This window comes from Cercospora kikuchii, assembly GCF_019650295.1.
Source record: "Cercospora kikuchii DNA, contig_00006, whole genome shotgun sequence".
NCBI classification, from domain to species: domain Eukaryota; kingdom Fungi; phylum Ascomycota; class Dothideomycetes; order Mycosphaerellales; family Mycosphaerellaceae; genus Cercospora; species Cercospora kikuchii.
Window position 1 is genome coordinate 298,788 of NW_025408587.1, and position 27,583 is coordinate 326,370.

Below are 27,583 nucleotides of genomic sequence, written 5' to 3' on the forward strand. Positions count from 1 at the left end.
GTCGACCACGCGCGCCTACAGTACCATCGAGCTGAGTCGGAAAAATCACCTTTCCTATACCGTTGGACGCTATGAGCAGTACGTGAACGACTAGTGTTGACAGCTCGTACACGCACCTATTCTGGTGACCACTCGTCGAGAAATCGCTTCTGCGATCAGCACAATATGGCGCCAATGCCTTCGATCGGGGAGCTGTCGCATTTGTTGAACCCTTTAGCCACATCTCTTCAACTCGAAACATCGGCTAGTCAATTAGATGGCCTACCGCGAGATCTCGAAGACTCAATCCGGTACGAGACTGCGCGGCATGTCCAAGCCGCAGGAATTCTCCTCCGCCTACCACAAGAAATCATCGCTCAAAGTCTCGTCATACTGCAGAGATATTGGACAGGCCCCGATGGTGGCAGCATGCTTCTCTACGACTCGAAGGTATGTTTTGCAGCTGTTTGATCGCCCACCGTCCGCTAGCGAACTGACGTGATACAGCTCGTTGGGGCTGCAGCTCTCTACCTCACTGCCAAACCATCAGCCCATCCTGTCAGCGCGCGACAGGTGCTCACGTCATTCCAGTATCTGTCAAAGTTGAGCCCTGATCAGATGCATATTGCAGATGAACAGTCGCAAAGCGTGAACTCGTGGCATTACATGGAAGATCTGTACGTAGCTGAACGGGAATTTCTCTACGAGATTGAGGCAAATATGCTCCGCGTCCTTGGTTTCCAGACTCATGTGGCGCTGCCACATACGTTGTGCATCAACTACCTACAGACGATGGACGTCTTCCAGTCAGGAGCAGGCAAGAAAGTGGCCAGAGCCGCCTTCGAGCACCTAAACAGTGCATTGCTGAGTCCACAGCTGCTCTACCTTACGCATCAGCCGTCTGCCCTGGCAACAGCGGCGATCTACTTGGCCGCCCGAGAAACTAATGTGAAGCTTCCAGAAGTGGAGTGGTGGGAGATCTTTGACGTGGATCGCGAGGAACTTGGCTTTCTCGTTGTTGCGCTCAGAAGTATTGAAGGCTTCGCGCTCCAAGAGAAGCAAAAATGGAGCGGCCGCCTCGTGCCTTTTGATCCTGTCGATATCAAAGCAGAGATTGAGAGGCGTGAGACACTCGAGGCTGGAGGATGAGCGGACCTCACACATGGCCATATTACGAATTCCGAACCCGAGTAATGCGTTGAGCACAAGTCCCGGAGCACTTCAGAGCGCCCGCAGACGAGTTTATCTTCGCCACATTCTCGCAGGTTATGCCATCTTCCACCTGGTCATAGCGAAGGCAAACAATGGCTGGAGGGCGTGAGAAACAGGGAAGGCAGGCACGAAAATCGATGCGCCTGATAACAGTTCAAGGGTGCCACTAGGCCGCAGAACACCGCAGCGCAGCCCGCAGTGTTCAGCAGATGTCAAGTCTAGCAAACAAAACCTTTCTTCTGGTCGAGCGCGCAACTCAGCCAGCGCCCAAGCACAATGCAGCCGGGCGAGCAAGACACAGTGAAGAGGTCCGCAGTCCTGAACTAGAGCAAGTCATTCACAGCCACTCCAACGCCCTGCTCTAAGCCAAAGCCCGGCCTCTCTCCCTCTCCTTTCTCATTCCTATTCTCAAACCGCAGCAAAAGACAGCGACTTTCACACTCCCCAACTGAATGACTGACTTATTGACGCTGGCGTCAAGTTTTACATTCGCTCAGACACACACACGAAAAGAACAAGACAGACGAGGCAGCAAAGCAGAAACCACAAGCCGAAGCAACACAGCAAACCACAAAACTCGAGTGAGACATCTCACATACGTCCAAAAATGAACCGCTCGACTGCTTTCTCCACGGCAACGGAGTATGAGAGCTCCCGGGACCAGAACATCGCCTGGTCTCAAAACAATGAATCCTACGACTTCTCAGACGCGTACACTCGCGTGCACATCGTAACAGCGACTTCTACACGCTACATCGACGAGAGTACGGCAAGAATGCGAACTTTCGAAGAGGAATGGCTGATGAGACAGGAAGCGGGGGCTACTGCTGTGCAAACAACAACAATTACGGATCAGGTCGGTTTTAGGGTTAGGTTGGCCAAAGGTGGAGTGAAAGAATTGTTGAGGAGGGTAGCGGTGGGGATATTTGGTGGGAGATGTCGTTGACATGCTGGAGGGCGATGATAAGGTACGATTGGTGTTGCGATGGGGTGTGACGAATGCGATAGCAGGTTCATTGAACCTCAGCGGCGGCGCGTTCACGCCGAGTGGACTGGGCTGGGTCGGATTGGCGCAGGACCTGTACGGGATTACGCAGGCTATGAGAACCTGGGCTAGGAGATTAGATACGCCAGAATTGAAACGATATCAAGGAACGGAAATGAAAAATATGGTATCAAGTTCCTTTTCATTCATTTGACCTACGCAGAGGATAGCCCATCGAGTGGCCAAGCCGCTGCGTCTCATTCATGCCGGTACGCCTTGCTATGCATACCTCATACCTTGTACCCCATGGCTGCCGGTCCAGCTCATACACCATAAACGCCGCGTACTTTTGCAGCATATCGCAGTCATCTTGCCCCGTCTTCGGATCTAGTACGTTCGTGCCAAATTCCTCAGGTACCAATCTACTAGTCTCCTGCCAACCTTCGCTTCGCTGACGTGGATGATGTCGCCTTCCATGGCATAGTCGAGGTCGCTGGTGTTCACAATGTCACCTTCGAGGAGGCCGCCGTCTCCGGTGTGTCGCACTTGTCGGCTGCGCTGCTTGTTGACAAGGAGCCAGCTGCGAAGGGTGTCGGCGTCCACTTCGAGGAAGCCGGCAAGTTTTGTCAGGTCCATGGTGGTGTAGAGCTTCAGGTAGCTGCGGACGGTAGACGTGTAGATATTGTTCTTGACCTCTTCCATGAAGATCGCCAAGTGGTGCTCGACAGGGTCGACGTTGATTTGCGGGTTGTCAAAGTCAGGAGGCGTGGGCGAGATGAACTTGGGGCAAGCGCTGCGGAAGAGCTCTTCGAAAATAGGGAGAGCCTCTGGACCTCCGCGTTGCATGCGAGTGAGCTGCTCGCCGTACTTCTCGCGAAGAGCGGTGTGGATGGTGTCATCGAGTCTCGTTGGGTGGAAAGCGACACAGATGGCGACCAGTGCGTACATCTGATCGTTCTTCTTGCTGATGCTGTCGTACTGAGCACCCTTCTGGAAATTCTTTGTCCTTGAGACGTAAATGAGGATGTGGTTGAAGGCGCGGAGGGCGTCTGCGTATCGGTGCATCATCATGTAGGAGAAACCGATGTAGTAGTATGTGGTGAAGTTGGCTGCCATGACGCGGGCGAACATGGCCTTCTTGTTGAGCTCAATGTCGTCCAGAGTCTTGAGCGCCAGGCTGAAGTCACCGAGCAAGCAGTGCACTCGTAGCAATCCAATAATGGAGAAGTATCCCAGCATCTGATAGAGCGGCCTGTTGCCGTACTCGCCAGCGTATAATGAAGCATCCTCGCCTCTCTTTCGTGCGGCCAACTGCTCACTGATCTGTGATCGCTGGATAAGGGAGTAGAGGACGTTCAGGACTGAGTAGCAGCCCCATGTGTTCGGATTTTCGCGCAGGATTGCAATCTCCTCCTCGTTGTTTTGTTGGAAGGCCACGCGCTGACGGAAAGAGCAGAATGAGTTGAACTGGTAGATGAACTCGTCGATCACGTCCCATGCCCAAAAGTACTGCCAATTCATCAGTGTCTCCTTCTTCACGCAATTTTCATCGCAGATGTCCTTACCGATGGCACTTCGATGTCGACTGGCCCTTCGCTGTTCAAAATGAAGTGGAACAAGTTGCAGTAGCTGTCATAGCTCTGAATCTTCAACTCCGTAGATGCGCCATATTCGAGCGGTGTCGCCGCCGCCTGCAGCTGCGCCTGCAGATCTTGTCCTCCTCCCCCATATGAGTCCACCTGCTCCAGGCCATATCCATCATCGCCGCCATAGCCCGCTTGCTCGCGGAAGTCGTTGGCGAGCGCCTCCTCTTCGACGTCGGAGTCGTCGTCCACCTGCCGTGTCGGCGCGCCCTGCTGGTAGGACGGTGCTTGTCGTACGCTCATGATTGCGGTGGTGGTGTCGGCGGAGATTGTCACGGCGTCGCTGGCACACAATTTCGCGACTGCCCCACGAAAATCAGGAACGGCAGGTTTTCCGCTCAGTCTTGGCAATGCGAGCGGAGTTGGAACAGAAGCAACGACTCAAAGAGGACCACAACATCGGCGTCTCTACTCCGGCGCTCAGCCCGATTACTATACAATTGCGTCGGACTTCACGTCTGTGCTGTATCAGTGGCGGCATCATTATCTATCACCGCAGTCCCATTGCATCCACTCCGTAGCTCCTCTGCAAGTCCTCCGTTGTCATCCACCACGATCGCCCTCGTTTCCATATCTCTCGCCATAGCACTGCACAATTCTCTTCATTCCGAATCATGGCACCAGTTCATCGCGTCGCTGTGATTCAGATGTGGCCCAAGGTTCGCATCTCTTCAATTCTGCCCCCTTGGCGAGCAACATGAGCTGAGCACCGTATCAGCCAATGGCTATGGAGCGCAACTTCAAAGTGGCTTGTGACTTCATTCGTGCTGCTGCGAAACAGAATGCAGTACTTGCTGTAAGTCATGAAGCAATCGCCAGGAAGGGGCCCTGAATTTTCGCGGTCACTTTGCTCTTGGTCCTTGCCTCGGGCACCTTGCGCGACAGCGACCTGCCTGAGCACGAGGACTATCTATCGTGCAAGTAGAGTGCTGACCTCGCCGACTGCCTACAGGTATTGCCAGAGTATCACTTGCTCAATTGGATCCCAAGCGATGAGAAGTTTAAAGAAGCTTGCTCTCACTGGCAGCGGTACCTTCACGGATACATCTCTCTGGCCAAAGAATGCAACATCAACATAGTCCCAGGCACAATCGTCGAGCTGCACGACGCGGGTACCAAAGAGGAACGACTGTTGAATGTTGCCTACTTCATCACGAATACCGGCGAGATCGCAGGTCGTTATGTGAAGAAGAATCTGTGGGGAGACATTGAACGACTGCATCTCACGAGTAGTTCCATGGATGACCATCCCGTATTCGACACGCCGCTTGGCAAGGTCGGGATCTTGATCTGCTGGGACTTGGCATTTCCAGAGGCTTTTCGAGAGATGATCGCAAAGGGCGCCAAACTCTTCATCATCCCGACGTTCTGGACCTTGAGCGACTGCTCGAAAGCCGGACTGGCCATCAACCCTGTGTCTGAAGGCCTCTTTCTCGACTCAATGCTGACAGCCCGTTGTTTCGAGAACACCTGCGGTAAGTGAGCTGCCACGAAGTAGCATCAGGCTGGAGATGATTGCCCCGATCCTGCTGAGACATGCGTTTGGCATATTTCAGTTTCTCCCTTCCTGCACAAAAGCTGAAATTGTGCATGCATGGTCTCAAGGCCTGTGTTTCAGAAATGGAGTCAAACTGACGCCCAACAGCGATCGTCTTCGCCAACGCCGGAGGTCCTCCGGGCAAGGGCTATGCTGGCCTGTCACAGGTCTGTGTCCCGTATGCTGGCGCCCTCACTCGGCTCGGTAGCTGTGCCGAAGGCATGGCTGTCGTCGACGTCGACATGCAGATCCTCGAAGATGCAGAGGAGAACTACCAAGTACGAGGTGAGCTTCCAACAAGGAACGCTGGACTGGATTGTCGACATAGGGCTAACCTGACACTTTCCTAATCATAGCCGATCTTGCAAGGTCCGACTGGGTATGTCATCGGAGCTTTACCAACGACCTGGATACATGCTAATTTGTTATAGCACTATGAGTACAGGCATAGCAAGCAGACAAAGTTGTAATGCGCAGGCTCTAACCATCAATGAAGCCATTTGCGACGATCACGGCCATGTCTGCACAGCGCAAGGGAGCTGCCATGCTGCTCTGCGTGCTCACCTCGTGATGTCTGAGAGACTGATGATGATCCCTCCTCGGTCCCGTTGCATGCACCGACCCACCGCACTTCTCAGCGCTTCTTAAAAATCGTGCGAATCGTGCAGCTTGCCGCACCAGCTTGCCATCGCGAAGTTGCATGCGGCACAATTCAGCCGAACTCAAGGTGGGCGTACCGCCTGATCGGCATCCTGTTTTGAGTCTCCCGCACCAACATCTGACAAGCAAATCAACCCATGCGGCATCGCGTGGTCCCCCTGGTGGCGACGACAGCACGCTAACTCCGAATCCCAGCTTCGGCAGTCCACGCGAGCCTGAGGACGGATCGAACTTTCGCTGGTTGCAAACATCTTGTGCTCAGCTCGAGGAGCTGGCTGAGAAATGGAATCATCATGATCATCGCCTAGGAGACGCAACTCGTGGGCTTGTGCGTCCTCAATGGCTGATTTGGAGCATGACAATTGGCTGGATTCGCCCAGAAGCATTCCTTCGCCTGATGAGTGGTGAATTCGGCTGAAGACCCTCCGCACTCAATGCTCCACATTTCACTTGGCGGAGTGCGGGACACCCCAGCACCCCAGTCATTCACCCTTGTACCAATTAAGCACTGTGCGCCCAGAGCTGATCGTGGCGTATAAGAGCTTTAGTCGGCCCATCGAAACCTTGTTTCGTGCCACTCTCTTGTGCTTTCTTGACCTTTCTTGTCGCACGCGGTCACGGCTTGGTCAACAACATGGCGGAGAAGACATTCGCAGAAGCCGCACCCGGCGGGGAGCACAACGAGAAGAACCCGCCTATCTACGAGGAGGCGACCAAATACGAGACTGACCAAGGCGGTCGCCGTGGGTCTGTTGCTGTCAATGTCGTCGAGAATCCACTCAAGGTAAGCTAAAGATGGCGCCCAGAGCGCCGCGGCGCAAACAAGACTCGACAAGAACACTCGACCTGAGGACTAACACTTGAGATCTGTACAGCGCGAATCGCCTCAGAAGGTCGTCGAGAACGCTCGAGTCTTCGCCGAGGGCCATGGCATGACAGAACATGCCGACTTGTTCGGCCGAGCTGCTTTGGTGGCACGCGACCCAACTCGATATCGCCAGGTTGATGGATTGTCGGCAGAGGAGCTGGCCGCTCTGGAATATGAGGAGGGGCACAAGTGGCATGGCCCGACGATGCTCTGGTATTCGATCGCATTGTGTGCCATTGGAGCAGGTAAGAGTGGTCGCTGGAGATGTTCAAGAGTGCGGTAGACTGACAAATTTGATAGCAACACAAGGCTGGGATCAGACAGGTGAGTAAAGCGATGTGTGGAAGAAGGAGCGACTTCACCCCTTCTCAGCCCAAACTCCAACCTGAAAACACCACAACAGAGCACGAACGCCATGGCTGTGCTTCTGGGATTTCCCACCATAGCCCATGGCCTTGTGTCTATCCAATATGCGAGACAGCGACTAATCCATCACCTCCAGGTAGCAACGGCGCAAATCTTTCGTTCCCTCAAGAGTTCGGCATCGATGGCGAGGGTCGAGACGAGTGGATTGTTGGTGCGATCAACTCTGTCATCTTCTTGACCGCTGGTCTCATGCACGTACAGAGCACCCTCTCGCTGTCCACGTTACTGACAGCCTCACAGTGGCGCTTTCATCGTGGATCCTCTCAACAAGTACTTCGGCCGTCGTGGTGAGATCTTTATCACTGCACTGTGCTTGACGGCAACGCCGATTGCTTCAGGTTTCACGCAGAGCTGGCAAGCGCTCTTCGCTGTACGCTTCGTCATGGGCATTGGTATTGGTGCAAAGAACGCCACTGTACCCATCTACTCCGCGGAGATGGCTCCGGCGAGAATTAGAGGAGCTCTAGTTATGTTCTGGTACGTTGTTACTCATCTACCAGCTTGGTCGGGAGACTGACTTGATTTACAGGCAACTCTGGGTCGTGATTGGTATTTTCCTTGGTTTCTGCGCCAACGTCATCGTCAAGGACACCGGCCGCATCGCTTGGAGACTGCAACTCGGCTCTGCTTTCATCCCATCTTTCATTCTCGGAGTCGGTATTTACTTCTGCCCGGAGTCACCACGATGGCTTATGAAGAACAACCGAATGTCCGAGGCTTTCACTTCCATGAGGAAATTACGGGCTCATCCGATCATCGCTGCGAGAGATTTCTACTACTCGTATGTCATCTACGAGGAGGAGCAAGCACTTGCTGCCGGATCGAACTACTTCACTCGTCTTTGGGACTGCTTCACGATCCCACGTATCCGGAGAGCGAATTACGGTGCCTCGACTGTCATGATTGCCCAGCAGATGTGCGGAATTAACAGTGAGTTATCTCAGACATACCTTTACGGCATAAAATTGACCCAGACACAGTCATCTCCTTCTACAGCTCCAGTATCTTCGAGCAAGTGGGTTACACGGCTACTCAAGCGCTCTACGCCTCGCTCGGCTATGGCGCTGTTCAAGTGGTCTTCACGATTCCGACCCTCTTCCTCATCGACACCAAGGGACGACGAACTCTGACGCTGGCGACATTCCCTTTCATGTGCATATTCCTTCTCGCTGGCGGTCTCTCACTGCTTGTCCCGGATGACGCACCTCGAGGTCAGCGAATTGGCCCTGTCGTCCTCTTCATCTACCTCTTTACTATCGCATACTCTCTCGGCGAAGGCCCAGTGGCATTCCAGTACTCGTACGTTGCAACCAAAATCAAACTGGAGACACACCCTTCGCTGGAAGTAAAACATACGCTGACAACTTTCATAGCGCTGAAGTCTTCCCGACCATCCAGCGTGAGCAAGGTATGGCCTGGGCTGTCTGCATCAACAACACATTCGGTAAGAGACAATCAAACGATTCTCGTTCTGCATCATATTTCTGACTCCTTCATCTCTAGCTGGTGTCCTCTCCCTCACCTTCCCTCGCATGCAAACCGTCATGACTCAGACTGGTGCATTCGGCTTCTACGCCGGTCTCAACTTGATAGCCTGGTTCATGATCTTCGCGTTCCTGCGCGAAACCAAACAACTCACCCTCGAGGAAATCGACCAGGTCTTCTCCGTTCCCACCAAGGAGTTCCTGTCCTACGAGCTCAAAGTCTGGCTCCCATACTTCATCAAGCGCCACATCTTCCGCAAGGACATTCCAAAGCCTCCGCCGATCATCGAGAAGGGTGAGCGTGCTTCGAGCGATGAGGAAGACCACGTTCCTGCTGCGCAGGACCCTAGGAACACTCTAGCCTACGCCCCAGCGAATGGCATCTAGGTTGAGAGCATTTCGAACGAGTAATCACGATGCATGAATGGGAGGCTTTCTATGGGATTGCGACAAGCTCGCACTAATACACCTGCTGTAAGGTAGATGTGCTGATCGTCGCGAGAGGGGGTCAATAGCTGCGCTTTCCCCTTCCGTAATGAACAAAGAATCACCAATTCCACTATGAAGTTGTTGTGGCGTTCTACCTACATATTCCCATATTCTACGGACTTGCGCTTCACTTCATCCACGCCAGATTTTGGGCGCTTACATCGTATGAGGTCAACTATGAGCAGTGGTCTGAGGATTCTATCGAGACCGTTCGGCGTCAGCACGCTGTCACAAAGGTACGAAGTGCAAAATTAGCCTACCGATATTGCATCACTGACATGAGTTTTACAGACATCCTCAAGTGTACTGAAACCAGAATACATACTGCAGAGGATATGTACGCAAGTAAGGGCTTCTTCCTCGCCTGCGCTTCCCACAGGTGTTTTCTTCCCAGTCATCTGCGCAGGCAGCCACTGCTGGAGGCAGGTCCTCGCAACCGAATTCGCCTACTGCCGTTCTTGCTTCGCCTGATTCTGGCGTCTTCCTAGATTTAGCACTCTCCAGAATCATCGCGACGAATTTATGCACTTGCACAAATGTTTTACTCAGACCTAACACATATTTCACACCAGGACCGCCGGGCCCGGTCGACGACGGCGCAACAACGACACAATGTCTAAGAAACCTTCGTCTGAATCAGACACTGATGTTGGTTCCACGCGCACATTCTGAGACGTTTGCTTGTGTCTGATCTGGTCGCTGGTAAGCAGTGCATGTCTTTGTGCTCGAAAAACTGTCGAATTGTCTTCTATTCGCTGGGTGTCGAGCTAGAGTAGATCTCAGCGATGGCTCTGTCTCAGAATCATTCACTCGCGGTGAGTCTGCCCGCCTGAGCTTGAAATTCAAAAGCTCGCAAATTTCCCATATTGGGCTCACTATTTACTACACACCGAAGCAGCTTTCGCAGACCCAGAGACTGGTACTCATTAGCGACTCCTTCTTGCGCAAACAGCCAACGCGCATAAACACTTCCACTCATCGCAACATGCCTCCAATCAAACTCGAGCGGCAAGACGTTGCTGCTGAGGGCGACCTCGTGGTGACCGTCAACAACCAAATCGAAGTGCGCGTACAGTCACAATTTCTCACAATGCTGTCTCCCGCCTTCCGAACCATGCTTGGCCCGGACTGGCTCAAAGATCAATCCCTCCTCTCCATAAGTGCAGCGGAACCAGGTAAACTCGCGCTTCCAGACGACGATGGGGAGGCAATGAGGCTGCTCTTCCTCATATTGCACAACCAGAATAACCTACTGCCGTACCTGCCCATGCCACGGAATCTACTCGACCTTGCGAAAGTTGCCGATAAGGTAAGTTACAGGACAGCTTCCTGAAATGACAGCATAACATTGACTCAGAGCCAGTACCGATGTTTACCTGCCACCAAAATTGCTTTCACTCTGTGGTTCTCACGGGTGCTGAGGGCTACCACCCAATATGAGCATCTTGCCGCGGCCTACATCGTTGACGATCCAGGTGCCTTCCATCAATTTTCGCGGAGCATCATTCTCGGTCAAGACAGCAACAAGATCCGGGAGCTGTGCAAGAAGGTCATGGATGCTGGCGACGAATTTGGTCTCGGTGGTAAGCTTCGTTTCCAGGTGCTCACACGTGGTGCTTTACTGACATTTACAGCTATTATTCAGTTACGCCACCAAGTACTCCATAAAGTCGTTGCTGGGGGAGTTGCATACATGGTTGAGGAGATGAGCAAGGTCTGTTTCAGACAATCAGAGACATGCGGGACTACATCACTGACACAACAGAAGTTGACAAGCAGCGAATATGACCATCAAGTCAATGTAGAAGTTTTATTCGCCGGTCAAGATGTCCCACGCGGTCATTGTCGATACTACCACGATGCTGTGGTCCAACAGCTGCGACTCCTCTCCGACGATGGAATCTGGCCAGAAGCATGTCGAACAGACAGTCTCACCGCGATCCGAGACCGTCTCAAAGCGCGACAACTTGCACCAAGCCCACTACCGGGCTATCGCGGAGCCAGACGCTGCTGTGAAGCGCACAATGATAATTGGTTCAAGCAACACTTTGAACCAGGCATGAAAGCTTTTACTAAGATTGCGGAGAATATGAACGTCCAAATGTGTTTGGATTGTCTGAAGTCGCCTACTGGTCAGTATGATGGAATTTGCAGAGACATATACCAACATAGGCCCAAAATCATTCCGAGAGCGCCAATGGCTGCGCCTGTGGAGATCAGAGACTATCTGGTGCAGGTGAGGCAGGAGTTTGGAGATGTTTAGGGGAGCTCTTGTTGGCCTGGGTGATTGGTACTGGAATAAGAAAACAGAGAATACGAGAGCAGAGGATTGTGCTGGCAGTTCGGAGTAGAGATGGCAATCGAGGGATGTGGAGTGAACGGGACAATATGCAGGAGCTGCATTAGCGCGTTGTTTGCCTACCAGCCACCAGCTTTTCCCTTCACATAAATACATCACAACAACGCTACTTTTCTCCGTTCACCGGTATCCGACCACGCTCAACTTGCTCACCATGGCAGACAGCGACCGTGCAGCTAAACGACAGAAGAAGATGCCGGAACTACAGATAGACACGACGACGCAGCAGAGTCCCGGCCTCATCGTCGACATCTGTATCAATGGCGACGCAGTGCTCGTCGTTCAGGGCATCGCAGGAATACCTCAGTCGTAAGTCCACTGCGAATCACCTCCATATTGCCCACTAACCAGCGCAGTGTCGGCATCCGAGTCTCATCGAACGCCCTCACCATCGCGAGCCCCGTCTTCCGTCGCCTTCTCGCGCCTCCTGGCGGTCTCGCGCCACCAACGCCGGCACCGGGAAATGAAGAACTTCTGCAGCCACGAGAAGTCCACCTAGAGAACGAAGATGGCGACGCACTCTTCCTGCTCCTCAACGTCCTCCACCTGCGAAACGATGCCCTCCCAACGCGACTCCAGCCAGATCTGCTCGTCCGCTTCGTCGCCACCTGCGCCCGCTTCGAATGCCTCGTCGCCGCCGGCCGCGCAGCCTCCCAATGGCTCGACTACATCTACACCAAACTCCAAAAATCCACCCGAACCTCGCGCAACAGTCTCTCCTCCGCTTTCCCACCACCAACACCCTCAGGCACCGGCCCACCAACAACCCCCTTCTCCGCCAGTCCAGCACCGAACGACACCCAATACCTCTTCCAACTCATCGAAGCCAGTCTAATCCTCAACGACGCCCTCTTCTTCACCCGCTTCACAACCCACTTCATCCTCACCCAACCCATCCTCACCGACCCCAAAACCCAAACAACCTCTCCCACCCAACGCCCTCTCTTCCACGCCCTCAAACGCCGCCAACGAGAAGCCGTCCAAGACCTCCGAATCGACTTCGACCTCCTCATCGACCCCCTCGCCGAAACAATGTCCGAAGACGCAAAACACTACGTCGACTTAGCCCCTGGCGAAAGACCCGACTTCAACCAGCTCGGTAACCCCGGATACGTCTCCAGCGAAATCTGCACAATCGATAATGAGAATGGAACAGACCTCCTCTCCGCTCTTCGAGACGCAAATCTCTGGCCTGGAACTCGTTGGCCTCTACTCATGAACAGCACCGATCCAACACCTTCCGCGCGCTCGCAAACAGGAAGCGTCGTAGCCGCCGTCGAGAGATTCCGAGTTCCGGATGCGGATACAAGAGATTCGTGTTTTTGGTGTATGCACGTGGAAGATAAATTCGCAACGGCGCTGGGATTGGTGAGAATGATGCACAAGGATCGGATGTGGGGGTTGTGTTTGGATTGTTATCGCGCTGAGGGGGGCGTGAATGATACTGGGGATTGTAGGGTTGAACATTATAAGGCTGTGGTGAAAGAGGGAGCTGCGAGGTTGCAGGTTTTGGGTGCTGCTGGACCGCAAGCCACTGGTGTTGGTGCGGCTATGAGCCAAGGAGCGCAGTCAGCTTCGAACATGGCCACTGGTCCTGCTGGCGGTGGTGGTGGTGCGATGCAGAGTCAAGGAGGAGCGCCGGCTTCGAATGTGGCAATGCAGGGCGGTGGTGTTGGTGGTGCACTGCCGGCACAAACTGGGCCTTCGTCTACGAACATGGTGATGCTAGGCGGCGGGTTTGGTACAAATGGGCAAAATGGAAGACAAGCTGCAGGAGCAGGAGCTGGAAGCATGAATACTACAAGCGGTTGATCAGCGATCGTTGACTGACTCTGCCAAAGGTCAGAATAGTGTAATACTACAGACTGTTCATACCATATCCAATGTTCTGTCTCTCACGATGTCCTCCACACTGGCGGCTCCCTCTACTTTTACAACACCACTCCTCTTTCCCACGTCACGAAACCTGATATTCGCGATTCACCCACGGCAACAAAGCATTCCAAGTATATCTGTTGTTGTTCGGTCTGCCTCCGAGAAACTGACTCAGGCGCTGCTGATTCGGATCGTTAGACCTGGGGGAGCCATGCACAATTCGCACGTGCTGCAGCATCGTAGAGTAAAGTCCGCGATCCGTATCGAGAGGAACGATTGTATATCTGCAACGCCGAGGAATGCCATCATTGTACTTGCAAGAGTACAAGGGACAGGCAAGGCGTCGGGCCATAGGCACTGCTGGCTGAGCAGGCAGCGTCGCCAAATTCGCAACTGTAAGAGGCGCGATCATGCTTGGTCCAGGAACAATTGTCGCCGGATTGGCGGCGCGAGGATGAGCAGCCGTCCTCACCCTGCCAGCAATTGGCGCGAAGTACGGAGCAGGAGGAAGCCTCTAGTCCCCCTCATCTCCCATCTCAACATCATTCTCGCCCGCTACCGTGCCAGTCTGGTTGTCCGTAGGAGCTCCCGGAAGAGGAGAAGATGCTGGAACCATATCGTCGTCCCTGTCTTCCTCGTCATCTCGTTCCTCCTCAAGATCACTAAGCTCGCTCTCGTCATCTGCATCATCTGCGTTCTCATGGATGCTTGCGGGAGCACTGTTTTCCACCGAGAAGCCTCCAGGTAGACTGGATCTCCGTTCTTGGTCGATGACGTCCATGACACCCTTCGGTTGAGCAGACGCATTCGTTCCAGCTTTGTCCTTGTTGGAAGCTGAGCCGCCTTTGAACGCGCATGCTTCGGCATTGGTTCTAATTTCACGTCTTCCAACGCCAATCTTGCGGCGGACTGGTGCGAGATCTGGTTCAGCGATTGCAGGAGCAGGCACGGGAACGGGCGCAGGCGCTGCTGGAGCTGTACGAACGGCATCAGAAGCGCCATCCACATTCATGAGATGCGTGAGGCTCATCATCGGATTGCGAGGTGGGCTGGTGACTGTCGCGGGAGTGGGAGCAGGGGCAGGTTCTAATGGCTTGTTCGCTTCTGCCTCCCTCTTTTGTCTCTCTTCTTGCTCCCACAGCTGCTTGCCTACAGTGCTGAAGAGGTGCGCGTACGAGTCTCCGATGAGATCATCGATGGCACCCGGTTTCATCAAGCCTTGATTAATCTTCTTCAGCTCTTGTACCTCACGAAGCACGTCAAGAGCCGGCGACTCGCCACTCGGCGTGTTCTGCATCCACACTTCTAGAGGATCCTTCCTGGCCACGAAGTCTTCGTATGCTATGTTGCTGAAGCACGCAGTCTCGAGTCCTTCTGATAAGCCACCGTATGTGCGTAGGAGATACAGCCAGGCAGCACAAATGTCCTGCCAGACAAGGCTTTGCTCAAAGAGATCATTTTGTCTTCTCCGAACTCTCTTTGCCAGAGTCTCCAGTGTGACACGGTCTTTGAGCTGTTTCAAGATCTTCACCATGAAGCGGGTGTAGCGGGAAGTGTAGACAAAGTGGCGTCCAGCCCTTTCGTTTTCTGGTCGCCAAACTTGCAACACCATCGTCTTTGTGAACATTTGCTGAGTCAAGACGTTGTTGGCAGCTCGGGCGCAGGCATCAAGCTGTTCCGTGGTGGGCTCTGCGGAGGGTCTGTTCTGCTCGTAGGCAATATTAGCAGTTCTTGCAATCATGCGATGATACCAATTCGATTTGTCTGCTTTACTCAGAGCCTTGAGCACTGCTAGGACGTGCTCTGTCCACTTGTCCATAGACTCTGGGAATCCCTCTTTGCGCGCATAGTGAGAATGGTCCAGTGCCTGTTTCATGCTGGCCGAATCAAGAGTGCCCTTCCGCCAGAGCTTGTCGACAATGACTAAAAGCTTGTAGTGTGGCTCCAAAGTAGGCTCGCGCTTTGAGTCCTTACTTTCTTTCCGGTCCTTGTCAGGCAAGAGTTCCAGTGCCTTGACGAAAGCATCCACAACTTGTGGACCTGTAGGAGGCTGATCACGTCGTCTTAACTCATCAGACGCATTGTGCATCTTCCACAGACACTTACCCACCATGTAGTGTAGCTGCCACTGATCAGATCGACCCCGCAGAGCTTTCTTGAACATGGTGTTGGCCAATTTCCACACAGTGTATAGCCGCATGGGCTTGAGCGAGGTTGACCTGTGCACGCCTTTGTGATCGCTGACGAAGATGTTCTCCTCCTCAACTTCAAAAGGCTTCATAGAGAATGGCTCCCGAGACGATGCATACAGCCTCAAGGCAAAATCGCTGTACAACTCTGCCATCTTGCTGGATGTTTCGAACTTGAGGTCAGCAGAACGATGAGCAAGTGCCGTGGCCATCGTGAAGCAGTGAATTACATATTTCTGCAGCGTGGTGATGTCCTGCATGCTGTTGTTGAGCTTCTCAGCCGACCATACTACACTTTCTTCGATTTTGGTATCGTAGGCTTGCCCAAGGCGGAACCAAGTCTCCCAATGATTCATTGTGAACTCCAGATCTTGCATGAAGAATGCGATGGCAATGTCGACATCTTCTGTTGGCGTTGGCCCAGTGCGCTTTTGGGCGCGGAATTTGGTGAGGGACATATGACCCATCAAGAAGAACCAGCCTTTCGATGCCAGCACTGCGTCGCCCTCAGGCACGGGATGCACAGCAAGATGATTGCCTTCGCCCTTCACGCAGGAGTATAGCTCCAGGGGTTGGATGTTCGACTTGAGAAACTCTTTGATTGTCTCTCTGTTGCGTAGTATTGCCTCAGATGGCCTCCTCCTAGCAAGCGCACCATGTACTTTCTCAATTGTGTCTTTCAGTGTATGCTTCACGAGCTCTTTCATCGGAAGTTTGCTCGCCTGAGCCAGCAACAGGTCCACGGCTTGCAAGGCCACGCCTCGGTCGAGGAATGCATCATGCGTGCAGTTGTGTTCAATGAGGTCCTGGTCTGGATCGATGAAGCAGTTCAGGCCGTACAGATCGTACAGTACCTGCGCTTGCTCGGTGTCGTAGCCGTCCACGTGTGTCATGGAGAAGAACTCGTCCTTCAGCATTCGAACAAAAGCTCGATTCAAGCAGGAGCATATGCCACGGATACCCAAATTGCGATGAACCACACGTAAAAACTCGAAGCGATCCTCCGTTGGTGTCAAAAAGATGTTCTTGTTCTCCGATATTGCCTCCTGGAAAATGGCGTAGAGTATAATCCACACCCGAACTTGCGTCTCGTGACTCCAAGTCATGACAGCGCGGAAAGACTGCACCGATGGTGCCTCGATCCGGCCGACGCTCACCGCATCATTCACGACGTTGAACACTTGTAGAAGCTGTAGTAGTTCTCCAAAGTTCCGCACCGCGAATCTAATGTAATCGTCATCCATGCAACCCATGCAGCCTATGGCGTCCTGCTTGCCATGTATGAGGTCGAACAGAAGCTTGACCCATTCCGAAATCAGACGAAGGCTCTTGAGTTCAGTCACCAGTCGCTCTGCTGGCTCAAGATTTGCATTTTCAGACGTCTTCATCTCTTCCAGAACTATCCCGATCATGCGCAGATAACAGCAGACGACCTTTGGTTTGTAGTCGATCTTGATGTAGGCATCGCGCAGACGCTGCCAGAGCATCAGCCGGACAGATACCGGGCTCGTTTCCAGAAATCGTACGAACTCGGGTTGGACGTTTGGTGGCAAGGCTGGGGTTGGCTCATCATTGCTGGCATTATCTGTGTGCTTGACAGCGTCGAGACTCTCGAGCAACGGTTCCAAGCTCACTATCACAGACGCAGGATCAGAGACATCTTGGTTTGTGACCTTGACGAAAAAGTCTTTCATGGTCAGCTTGGAAAGCTCGCGTTCCAGCGCGTCGAGTGAGACCTCAGGCATGATCGCATTGTTGGGAAGGTGGATACCGGGCATGTCGGCTTCAACGAGAATTCTTTTCAGATCGTGCATGCAACCGATGGTGTGTTCCTGGTTCACATCCTCGGAAGCGCCGATAGCGAAGGTAGTGGCCCATAGAAATCTGATGTTCAGATCATCTTTGAGGTCAGGCAAATCAGTCTGCTGTCGTGCAAGCATAATGTCTCTCGCCAGTTGCGACCATCGTTGGAGTCGGTCGCCTTGGGCCACGATCGTGTCTTCTGCTACACCGCTATTCGCCTGCTTGATAAGAGAGTACACGTCCAGATGAAGCTCGAAGATAGACTGTATGATCTCCGATAAGTCATGCACGGCAGTCTGGACCTCACCGTTGGTTTGCGGAGTTTGCCATTGAGCAACTTCGGCAGCTGCCTGCTTGTAAAGCGTCTCATCAAAGTTAACGATGACACGGACCACCACTGTCTTTAATGTCTCGGGCCACTGGTACTTGACGTAGCTGCTTTCTGCGACCGAGAGCTTGCCGGGGCGAAGCAGCGCGTCAATGAACTTGCAGGCAACATCCGTTGTGAGCGACCATCCTTCGTTGACAATGTCTACTAAGTCCTGAAGTCCGTCATTGGGCAAAGGATCGAGTTTGGTCAGCGCCTTGGACGACCCTACACTGCCGAACATGTTGCTTGTGGTGAGGAGATTTTGGCTTTGACTGATGTCGAGATTCTCGCCTCCAAGCAAAACGAGGTGAGCCATTGATTCTTTCCAGTGACCAAGTAAGCCTTGAATGTCCCTTCGCGCGTGGCGCAAAGCCGAAGAGGCCGCAAAGCCTTGTTCCACGGGCGAGACATCGCCGGAGTCTGTGGTCTGCATTTCCTGCCGCACATGACGCGCAGCATCGAACCCCACAATCCCAATACGCTCGAAAAGGCCACTCACAGTCCCGAACATCCAGTCATCGGCCGCCTGGAACTCATTCAATGCCTGCTCGTGCTCCCAGCGTGTGTTTGCATCTGCTTGGCGCTCAGCGGCAGCGTCCACAATGGAATCCCGCGCACGAAGACGTTTGCTTTTAGTCCGCCCCTCTTCTGTATCCTGTAAGCCTGCCACATCTCCTGATCGCTTACGCGAAGGGAGAGTCATAGTCGACAGCTCAGTCTCGACCTCGACTGGTGAAGGACCGGCAATAGTCATGCTGGCGTCTGCAGAGGCTATCTGAGGCTGCACAGTGGGCCGACCATTGTCTAGGCCAGGAAACTGGTGAGTCAGATTCATCGGATACATCGTGATCTTGGGTATTTTGACCCGTGAAATAACAACTTGTGGACTGCCGGGCTTCTCTAGGTCGCGCGGAGCTGGTAATGGCGGCAAAGTGCCAGCTTTGTCGAAGCATATGGCGAGGCCGGGAGGGCGGGTTGCGATACCATGTTGGTCTGACATTTGTTGCTGCAAAATTGTATCGCCAAGCTCTGCCCAGGTCCTCGGAGCTGGTAGAATGTGCCTTCCTGTGTCCTCAGTCTCAGGCTGTTGACTGTTCTGTTGACGCAGTTCTCGTGCACGGTTTATGATCGCGTTGTATGGATGTAGTCTGGCCTTTATTTTATCGGACAGGAGGCGGCGCACATTCATGGAAGGAGGGCTCTGCAGGGTAGACAGATGATCTTGCAGCTGTGCGATCAGTTCTCTCAGCTGTTCTGCCGCAAATCCCTCGTGGAGACCAGGCAGCGAGCGCACACTATCAAGCCCATCTTCGTCGCCATCGAGCACAGCTTCCAAACAGAAACGTGTTATTCGGTCACTATTAAGAACTTCTCCTACAGAGGCTGTTCGGCGCCACAAGTCAGGATCAGTTTCATCCTTGTCCAGCGAGCTCACGAAGTGCTCCAGAGCATCTGTAGCCTCTGTGAGGATTTGATTGAGTGTCACGGCGAACGTGTCGAGTCTGTCGGACAGCTGGTCTAGCTTGAATTGTGCGTAATTCTTGTGCGACAGGTGAAGGATTTGCGGCAAAGTGCTTGGTCCAGTGTCGAAGTTATTATTTGCCGTGCTCCGTCCGGATGCAGGTCCATCAAGAGGAGGCACGTAATCTGGCGCTGGGCCATAGAGTTGTATGCGCTCGAGCTCCGTCTGCGACTCCGGATACTTGAAGATCTCCGATTTGAACAGTTCCTCATACGCTGCGGCAGCCTGATCGTACGACTCTGGACCATCTGCATGAAACTTCAAGGCGGTTTGGTAGAGCTTGAGTGCCTCTTCGATTTGGATTTCCTTGGTATCGTCAACCTCGACGTCCGACTCATCATCATATTCGATATTCAGCGCCCTGAAGCCCGACATTGCTGCGTTGGGCACAGTTCATGTACGAAATAATTCGGCCCTGTTATGTTAGTTTTGGCCGATGTTTAGCAGAAGAGTGTTGAGTGAAGATGATTGAGAAGGTCGTCGCAATTGCCAGACGCGTGAAACTGTGAACGGACGCGCCTGCGCCGGCAGGGGCCGAAGGTTCCGATTGGCTGCGCAGCTGGGTCCGCTCCCAAGCTGGGTCAGCTATGTTGGAGATTCGTGGTGTCTTGCTGCCGCAAAGGTTCACATCCAATTGATACACACCACCGATCAATCTCGCTGCCCCACCTCACCCGCCATACAACGACGCCACGTTATCGAGGACCTGATTGCGACCCGGAAGCGAAGCCTTGCAGGCAAGGAGGAGGCACAATGGTGGCTACAGCAGTGCCTGAGTGAGTGCATCCGTCCTCCGAAGCGCAAGCGGTCAATAGAGCTTCGCCAGCTAAGCACGAGGCAGACTGTTCGAAGATGAGAGCCACTCCGTTGTCGATGTACGAACCGAGAGCCTACAAGCACTGCGTGAACTTGGGCCACCTGATCTGGTGCATTTGACCAAAGCACCCGCCAACAGCAAATCCGTCTCCAAGCAGGTATGCGACGCAACGAGCTGGACACGCAGCGGCGAGCTGAAAGCTTGCTGAGCAACGCATGGGATTGGATGCCCATATACTGACTGGTTACACAAGGTTGGAGTCTACCATCATGTCACGGGCATCGATGCGTCCTCGTCAGCGAGCTTGGCAGCATACATCAACACTCTCACATACGCACCCAGCAACACCACGAACAAGGTGATCTCAGGCACCTACTGCTGCTACAATGCCTTTTCACGAGTCGATATGCGCGTGCAGGTACAGATTCCCGGCACTGTCGAGAGCTACTGTGTGGACGAGCGGGGAAACAAACTGGAGGCTACGGAAGAGCATTGGCTGGAGACATATTTGTGCAGCGTACTGCGGGCATATTCATACGCAGACACCGGCTCAGGCGATGTGATCAAGCGCATCATCGGTGTCAGGCGATTCAATCCAGTGCAGAATACCGAGCAAGAGCAGAGGTTCTTAGATGCGGCCGAGAAGCTGTTTTTCAGTGGTCGGTCTTTCAGATTGCGCATGGTGTATACCGAGACTGATCTATCGCAGGCTGGCAACTTGGTTCCGATCCCGAAATACAAGTTCCCAACCTTGTCTCAAATCACCTGACATCCGGACTCCTGCACTACTTCAAAACCACTGGCCGCTTCGCGTCTGGAATCAATCTGTTCGAGAAGCTACGCATTCGCGATCCCGAGATCTCTTCTCTCCTGGCAAAGGTATACTTGGCCGCAGATGAGGAGGTCAAGGCTGTTCAACTTCTGCACGAAGCTGTTCAAGAACTGCCCATGGACTATTCGATACTTGACACACAAGCAGAATTCTGCAATCGCAAAGGTCGCGCAGATCTTGCACTGGAACTGGCCAAGCGCGAAGTAGTTTCAGCTCCGAGCGAATTCTGCACATGGGCACGACTGGCCGAAATTTATGTGACTATGGAGAAATGGGACCTGGCGCTCTTAACATTGAACTCCTGCCCCATGTTCACTTATCAAGACAAAGACGCCCCGCGATTGCCCGAGCCAGCTCGTATCTCTTTGCCACTTTCACCCGACACTATATGCGACGAGATCGATGATGCAGGCGCGACACCTGATTCCGATGTAGTGCACCCAACGCTTAGGAGGCTGTCGGCGGGCAACTACAAAGGCACTTTCCTCAAAGCTTATATGCTCCTCACAGAGATCACAAAGAGAATCGGCTGGGACCAATTACTTAAAATTCGCAGCCAGGTGTTCGTGATGGAAGAAGAGTACAGGCAAGAACGACAAGTACCCAGCGCTAGCCGCAGTGCTAGCACAACGGCACTTCGAGGCACAGATACGCCGCAACCGAATGGGCATTCTCAACAGGATGACGCCCACTCCGATGCCGATACCGATGACATGATCAATGGCAACGATGAGCCTCAAGCAGCTTCCTCCCATCTTGACCCAGACGTCTCCAAACCTTCGACTTCGATCACCGTCCGCTCCGGTGCAGAAACCCCGCAAGCGCAGCCCCCGAACACGGATCCGGCGCACCAGCAATATACACAATTTCAGCACAAGCGCCTGTGTGAGCGGTGGCTAGATAATCTGTTCATGGTGCTATACGAAGACCTGCGCATCTACACCATATGGCGGACCGAGGCATCGCAATACAAGCAAAAACAGCTGCCCTACAACACAAAGAGCGCCGAAGAATGGGAGATCTTAGGTGATCTTGCGGAACGTCTACACCACCCTGACGAGGCGATCGAGGCTTGGCAAGCATGCCTCAGTATGCGCTTCAGTCCTAAAGCCATGCGTGGTGTACTAAAACTATACGAACAGCAAGGAGATGGCAGAGGAATGCTGGGCGCTCTTCTGCGGCTGATCGCCTGGCAGTACAGGTGGTATTCAGAGGTGAGTCGGGTCATCTTGTGTATAAGAAAGTGCTTTGCTGACCTTTACCAGTTCTCACCCGACCTGCTTTACACGATTCGCAAACTGATCGAAGACGAGGGTGCGGTCAAGGTACGGAGTATTGTGCAAGCCACAAGCCTGCCACAACCCATTCTGGACTTGACACACACCTACGCCGCTCTCTGCGCGGCCTTCAGGAGTACTGGCAGTGAAGGATAGCATCATCGCCCAGAACTTCCTCTTGTAACCAGAAGTTGCAGCCAGCAACGCCCCGTGGTGATTGACCTGGTAGATTGCGCCGCGCGCTCTGCCGGGCAGGCCAGATGGCCAGTGACCGCCGTAAGCACAGGAGAGACACGCGTGCATTTCTCGGTCTGAGTCGAGATCTTGCTGCATCCAGATATGCACGTCCGCGGTCACGATTGAAGCATTGGAGGCGGAGCCAGTAGGCATGAGATACCGGAAAACGAAAAGCATCAGATACCAGTATATCACGATATGTCCGCAGGGGCCGTATTGCTCAATGTGTTGCGTTGTAGCCGACTCGGGCCTATCATTACCTTAGCGCTTGCTTTTCTCTGCATACGAGAAGTTCTCGATCGATCGCGTTCAGAGGCACTCGGACTGAAGCCAGCGGATCCCTGGCTCTGAATGCCAAGCCGTCGCTCTCCACGCCGCTGCCAACTTTCTGTGCTGGCCGACACTCCCACCGCCTACAAGAACGCAGAGTCAATAATGCCAACGAAGCTCGCCGCCGCCGCCTTTTCAGCCTCATCGCTGTCCTTCGTGCGACGTCACAGGCAGTCTTTCTTGTTCGATGCACTCCGAACATGGATACGAGGTTGCTCCATTCAAAGACCAGCTTCCTGTGCCTTGATATGTGCCGGGTCATCAGAATTCGGCATACGAGATCATGACGTGCAGTCTCTCGTATCTTTGGCATAGAAGCGGTAAGTTCCCTCATCTTCACAAACTCGCATTCTTCTTTCGCACCCAATTTTCTCAAGTCAGACGTCACCATGACCGAGAACGCCACCCTGTTCCAAGGCTTTGAGTGGAATGTCCCGGCAGATGGCAAACACTATCAATGCCTTCTGAAAGCGCTTCCAAGCCTCAAGAATGCCGGCATTGATAATGTATGGCTCCCACCGGGCTGCAAAGCCTCTTCCAAGGACGGGAACGGATACGACATCTACGACCTTTACGATCTAGGCGAGTTCGACCAGAAAGGTGGAGTCCGGACCAAATGGGGCACAAAAGATGACCTGCTTGAATTGAGTGGCAAGGCGAAAGAATTGGGTGTTGGACTCTACTGGGATGCAGTCCTGAACCACAAAGCTGGCGCAGACAAGCAAGAGAAAGTACAAGCCAAGGAAGTAGCAGAGGACGATCGCAACAAAGAAATCAGCGACTCTTACCAAATCTCCGCCTGGCTTGGCTTCGAATTTCCTGGTCGAGGAGATAAATACTCCAAACAGAAGTATCATTGGCATCATTTCACTGGAACAGACTGGAACCAAGCGAACGAGAAGAAAGCCATTTACAAGTTGGAAGGTCGGAATAAGGACTGGAGTGAGAATGTAGATGATGAGGATGGGAATGCGGATTACATGATGTTCGCGGATGTTGATTACGATCATCCGGAAGTGCAAGAGGATGTTAAGAATTGGGGTGGCTGGATTGTCAATGAACTTGGGCTGAAAGGTTTCCGCCTTGATGCTGTGCAGCATTTTAGTCAAAGGTTTACAAATGAGTGGGTTGAGCATGTCCGTTCATCTGAGGCTCACGAGAACAGCACTGGCGAGACCGGAGACCAAAAGAATAAGGACGACATCTTCATGGTCGGCGAATTCTGGAGCGCAGACACTGAAAATATGCTGCAATGGCTGTCGAAAATGGATCATGAATTCTCACTCTTCGATTCACCATTGGTGTACAACTTTTCTCGGATCGGAACAACACCAGATGCAGATCTTCGGACCGTGTTTGATAACACTCTCACGCGAGCAGCGCCCTGCAATTCTGTCACTGTCGTCACAAACCACGACACACAGCCTGGACAGACGATGGCCACGCCCATGGAGGGTTGGTTCAAATCGCTTGCGTATGCGATGATCTTGTTGCAGGAGAAGGGATACCCGTGTGTATTCTACGGAGACGTTTATGGCATGAAGGCCGGAGAAGGTGACGATGGCGTTGATGCTGAGGAGCCTTCGGCAGGAGGCAAGATTCCAGACATGGTGCTTTGCAGGAAGTTGTTTGCGTACGGGGAGCAGGTGGATTACATGAACGAAGCAAATTGTATTGGGTGGTATAGGAAGGGTGATGAACGGCACAAGAATGGCATGGCGGTTGTCATGAGTAATCAAGGGCCTGGTTGTATTAAGATGGAGGTCGGAAAGGACAAGGCGGGCCACGTCTGGACGGATGTGCTTGGTTGGCAAGAGGGTGAAGTTGTGATTGACGAGGAAGGCTTTGGGGAGTTTCGATGTTCTGGAGTGAGTGTCAGTATCTGGGTCAACAAAGACGCAAAGGGAAGGGAACGTTTCCCGGTGGAATTTGACGTGGACATCTACGACTTGGGCGGCGCAAACGGACATGCTAACGGAGAAGAGAGCGATGCGAGTGTTGAGAATACTTGATCATGGGCTTCGAAGCGGCAAGCAATTTCTCGTTAGATATAGAATATATATCATGCAGGGATGAACCCGATTTACTATGGTCATGGGCTTGGTCCTGGAAAGCATGTTGCAAAGGCCACTGGCTGTGTTACAATGCATAGCACTACGAAGATCGCTCATACACAGGCCGAGTGAGACATACCGCGGATACTACACAAGCCTGCAGCTACATGGAGAAGAACATGCATGTCTCACGAGTGACTCTGCTGCCATGTAGACAGCAAAGTCTTTCAAATGCAGAACAAAGACAAGAGTAACCTCAAGTTCCCCCGGAACTCGCCCTGGACGTCATATAATTGTTGACCGGAATCATTCTTCACAGCCTGAACTTACGTCTGGCCAAAAAACAGAACTCAAGACCACCCTAACATGGAGTTTAAATACCATCAGCAAGCAAATCGGTCAACAAATCGTCCCAGACCTCTCCTCCCGCAAATCAAACAGCTTCACAATTCGCCTTCGTTGAAACCTCCATACGACCACATACAAGCCTGGCAACACCTACCCACAGAAACGCAAAATGCTTTTCCGAAAAGCTACTGGCAACTAGCTCCAACGAAGAGTGTGAACATACAATTCGCTTCGACGAACGAAAGCCACACAGAAGAGCACACTGGAGTATTCTCATCACTCATTTGTGCGATCGATGCGGAATTGAACAATTGGCAGACTACAACAACCAGCGGTCTAAACACTAACAGCGGGCCCTTCAACCAGTCTTTCCGGAAACTCAACGAAGAGAGTCCACATGACTCAGCCATTGATTTGAATGATTTCGCTTGGGCCTCGCCGCCAAATTCAGCTTCTGTTGGAGATGGGCCACGAAAAGCATTGAGAATGCTTGAAGGAAGAGATGGAGAAGACAGTCCTACAGTGCCTCCTCTCTTTTTCAATGCTACTCGTGCAGTTGCTTGTAACGATGATGATGATGGTGACAGTTCATTCTATGTAACGAGGTCGAATGTTTATCGAGCGGCAGGATTGGGTAGAGAGTTTGTTGAAACAAGTTCATTTCGACGGGAAGAAACCGGCTTCGAAGCCGCAGTCACAAAGAATGAAATGAGCACGAGTGCCCCAATCGGCATCAAGACGACGTGCGTGAGAGCCACAGGGGAACGAGTGATAGATGAAGATCGAAACGCAGGTTCTGTACGGAGAGTTATCAGGAAGCTGAGACGAGTGAGTAAGTTTGGTGGTTTATAGTGCGGTCGTGACATGCATATCGTGGACGATGGCATGAGCTACCCTGCAGTATAGGGAATCTCAGATTTGCGTCCGTGCGATGACCAGTGTGAGCTAGCTTCCATTCTCACTCAGAATATCCAAGTCTTCGCACTGCTCATCTCTTCCTGTTGATGGACGACCCCACGATGTCTCAACAGCTTTCCGTTCAATCGCGCAGGCTCTGGCTGAACATTATCGCTAACCAGATTTCACGCCAAAAATAACGACTGTCTTCCCTTCGGCGTTCACAGATCCCCATACTCAAACCTCACCTGCTCAAGATGCACCGTCATGAGCGTCTGCTTGCTGAGACTCGGAATAACACGCAAACCCTGATGCTCCTCGCATCCAGCCCCATCAGCCAATCTCACGCAATGAACACAAAGTGCAGTGTCCACATGATCCGCAATAGCCTCCAGAGCAGCCAATGCAGATGGCAGATCAGAAATGAACCAATTATCCTCCCAGAAATCCTCTCTCATGCATTGTCCATCATCAAAATGAATCTCAGGCAACTTTAAATGCTTCAGCTTTTGAATAAGGCTCTCGAGCCTCTCAGCACGGCAGTCGGGCCAAATGCGAGCTTCTGCGAAAAGGGCGAGATGTTCGCCTGTCATCTTTTGATAGTAGTCGCAGAATTTTGGTAGACCTCCGCGGCGTCGGCGGACGAATTGTTTGGCATCTTCGTCGGTGATGCCTGGGATGTTGTCGACGTAGTGTTTCATGTCTGGTCCGAGGAGCTTGCACATTTCTTCAACCATACGATCGACTCCTCCGATCACGATGTTGCGGAGCAGAGCGTAGCGAAGCATGAATGCGGCCACGATGCCGAATTCATCTCCACTCGTTGCACTCTTGCAGAATGTGCGGAATTCATGTGGACTGGTTTTCATGAGCACTTTTCGGGAGAATTCTTCGAACGTCCATGCGTCCTCGAGGATGTACGCGGTGGCGAGGTGGCTGTATTCGATCTCGTAGTATTTGAGGTTCACAAGTTGCGAGATCCACAACTCGAAGATTAGGCGCGTACTCGAAATGCAACGGTACTTATCGGCGGCTTTCGCGATATCCAGCAACAACGCATGGCTCGGCGCAGTCATAAGCTCATTGTGGCAATTGTGCAGCATCAAGCAGAGGTACTTCATTGCTTCGGGGTCGTCGTCAGGTAGCTTCAGCGTTCCAGGTGAGGTGCTGCTAATGTTCGCAAGTGATTGCCCCTCGAGCCAGTGTGGGCCCAGCATGACCTGGAAGACTGGGGAATTCGTCTTGAGTATGAACGAGTGCACGCGCAGTTCGTAGTTGTTGTTGATAATCAGAATAAGATCGCCATCTGTGGCAATGTTGACGCGTGGGATTTCGCTCTCGTTTGCCGTAGTGTCTGCCATGTTGTTGCAAGCACTGGTTCGTTGAGACT

The 27,583-nt window shown here is 52.8% G+C and overlaps 10 protein-coding genes across 11 annotated transcripts; 7 read left to right on the forward strand and 3 right to left on the reverse strand.

The window, feature by feature from the left end:
• Window positions 1-165: 165 nt before the first annotated feature.
• CKM354_000905700 (uncharacterized protein) lies at window positions 166-1,128 on the forward strand (the record flags this gene model as incomplete). The annotated part of the gene is made up of 2 exons (XM_044804462.1): window positions 166-429; window positions 487-1,128. 2 exons carry the CDS (start codon window positions 166-168, stop codon window positions 1,126-1,128), a joined length of 906 nt encoding a protein of 301 aa, XP_044660397.1.
• Window positions 1,129-2,563: 1,435 nt separating this feature from the next.
• On the reverse strand, window positions 2,564-4,062 carry CKM354_000905800 (uncharacterized protein; the record flags this gene model as incomplete). Its single annotated transcript, XM_044804463.1, has 2 exons — window positions 2,564-3,685; window positions 3,742-4,062. 2 exons carry the CDS (start codon window positions 4,060-4,062, stop codon window positions 2,564-2,566), a joined length of 1,443 nt encoding a protein of 480 aa, XP_044660398.1.
• Window positions 4,063-4,433: 371 nt separating this feature from the next.
• On the forward strand, window positions 4,434-5,826 carry CKM354_000905900 (uncharacterized protein; the record flags this gene model as incomplete). The annotated part of the gene is made up of 6 exons (XM_044804464.1): window positions 4,434-4,478; window positions 4,538-4,615; window positions 4,772-5,294; window positions 5,465-5,641; window positions 5,713-5,735; window positions 5,788-5,826. 6 exons carry the CDS (start codon window positions 4,434-4,436, stop codon window positions 5,824-5,826), a joined length of 885 nt encoding a protein of 294 aa, XP_044660399.1.
• An 824-nt stretch (window positions 5,827-6,650) lies between these two features.
• Window positions 6,651-9,181, forward strand: CKM354_000906000 (uncharacterized protein; the record flags this gene model as incomplete). The annotated part of the gene is made up of 9 exons (XM_044804465.1): window positions 6,651-6,800; window positions 6,892-7,129; window positions 7,185-7,208; window positions 7,387-7,501; window positions 7,551-7,787; window positions 7,840-8,240; window positions 8,291-8,609; window positions 8,684-8,754; window positions 8,814-9,181. 9 exons carry the CDS (start codon window positions 6,651-6,653, stop codon window positions 9,179-9,181), a joined length of 1,923 nt encoding a protein of 640 aa, XP_044660400.1.
• A 1,087-nt stretch (window positions 9,182-10,268) lies between these two features.
• On the forward strand, window positions 10,269-11,546 carry CKM354_000906100 (uncharacterized protein; the record flags this gene model as incomplete). Of its 2 annotated transcripts, none has more annotated exons than XM_044804466.1 (4): window positions 10,269-10,592; window positions 10,641-10,866; window positions 10,918-10,997; window positions 11,049-11,546. In XM_044804466.1, the coding sequence occupies 4 exons, from the start codon at window positions 10,269-10,271 to the stop codon at window positions 11,544-11,546; spliced, it is 1,128 nt and encodes a 375-aa protein (XP_044660401.1). The 2 variants fall into 2 exon arrangements, with proteins under 2 accessions (XP_044660401.1, XP_044660402.1); XM_044804467.1 differs by having other exon boundaries at window positions 10,647-10,866.
• Window positions 11,547-11,796: 250 nt separating this feature from the next.
• CKM354_000906200 (uncharacterized protein) lies at window positions 11,797-13,454 on the forward strand (the record flags this gene model as incomplete). The annotated part of the gene is made up of 2 exons (XM_044804468.1): window positions 11,797-11,951; window positions 11,999-13,454. The coding sequence occupies 2 exons, from the start codon at window positions 11,797-11,799 to the stop codon at window positions 13,452-13,454; spliced, it is 1,611 nt and encodes a 536-aa protein (XP_044660403.1).
• A 577-nt stretch (window positions 13,455-14,031) lies between these two features.
• On the reverse strand, window positions 14,032-19,776 carry CKM354_000906300 (uncharacterized protein; the record flags this gene model as incomplete). Its single annotated transcript, XM_044804469.1, has 1 exon — window positions 14,032-19,776. One exon carries the CDS (start codon window positions 19,774-19,776, stop codon window positions 14,032-14,034), a length of 5,745 nt encoding a protein of 1,914 aa, XP_044660404.1.
• A 378-nt stretch (window positions 19,777-20,154) lies between these two features.
• On the forward strand, window positions 20,155-22,483 carry CKM354_000906400 (uncharacterized protein; the record flags this gene model as incomplete). Its single annotated transcript, XM_044804470.1, has 5 exons — window positions 20,155-20,177; window positions 20,243-20,375; window positions 20,472-20,877; window positions 20,928-22,264; window positions 22,316-22,483. 5 exons carry the CDS (start codon window positions 20,155-20,157, stop codon window positions 22,481-22,483), a joined length of 2,067 nt encoding a protein of 688 aa, XP_044660405.1.
• An 800-nt stretch (window positions 22,484-23,283) lies between these two features.
• On the forward strand, window positions 23,284-24,906 carry CKM354_000906500 (uncharacterized protein; the record flags this gene model as incomplete). Its single annotated transcript, XM_044804471.1, has 1 exon — window positions 23,284-24,906. One exon carries the CDS (start codon window positions 23,284-23,286, stop codon window positions 24,904-24,906), a length of 1,623 nt encoding a protein of 540 aa, XP_044660406.1.
• Window positions 24,907-26,414: 1,508 nt separating this feature from the next.
• On the reverse strand, window positions 26,415-27,554 carry CKM354_000906600 (uncharacterized protein; the record flags this gene model as incomplete). Its single annotated transcript, XM_044804472.1, has 1 exon — window positions 26,415-27,554. One exon carries the CDS (start codon window positions 27,552-27,554, stop codon window positions 26,415-26,417), a length of 1,140 nt encoding a protein of 379 aa, XP_044660407.1.
• Between the last annotated feature and the right edge of the window lie 29 nt (window positions 27,555-27,583).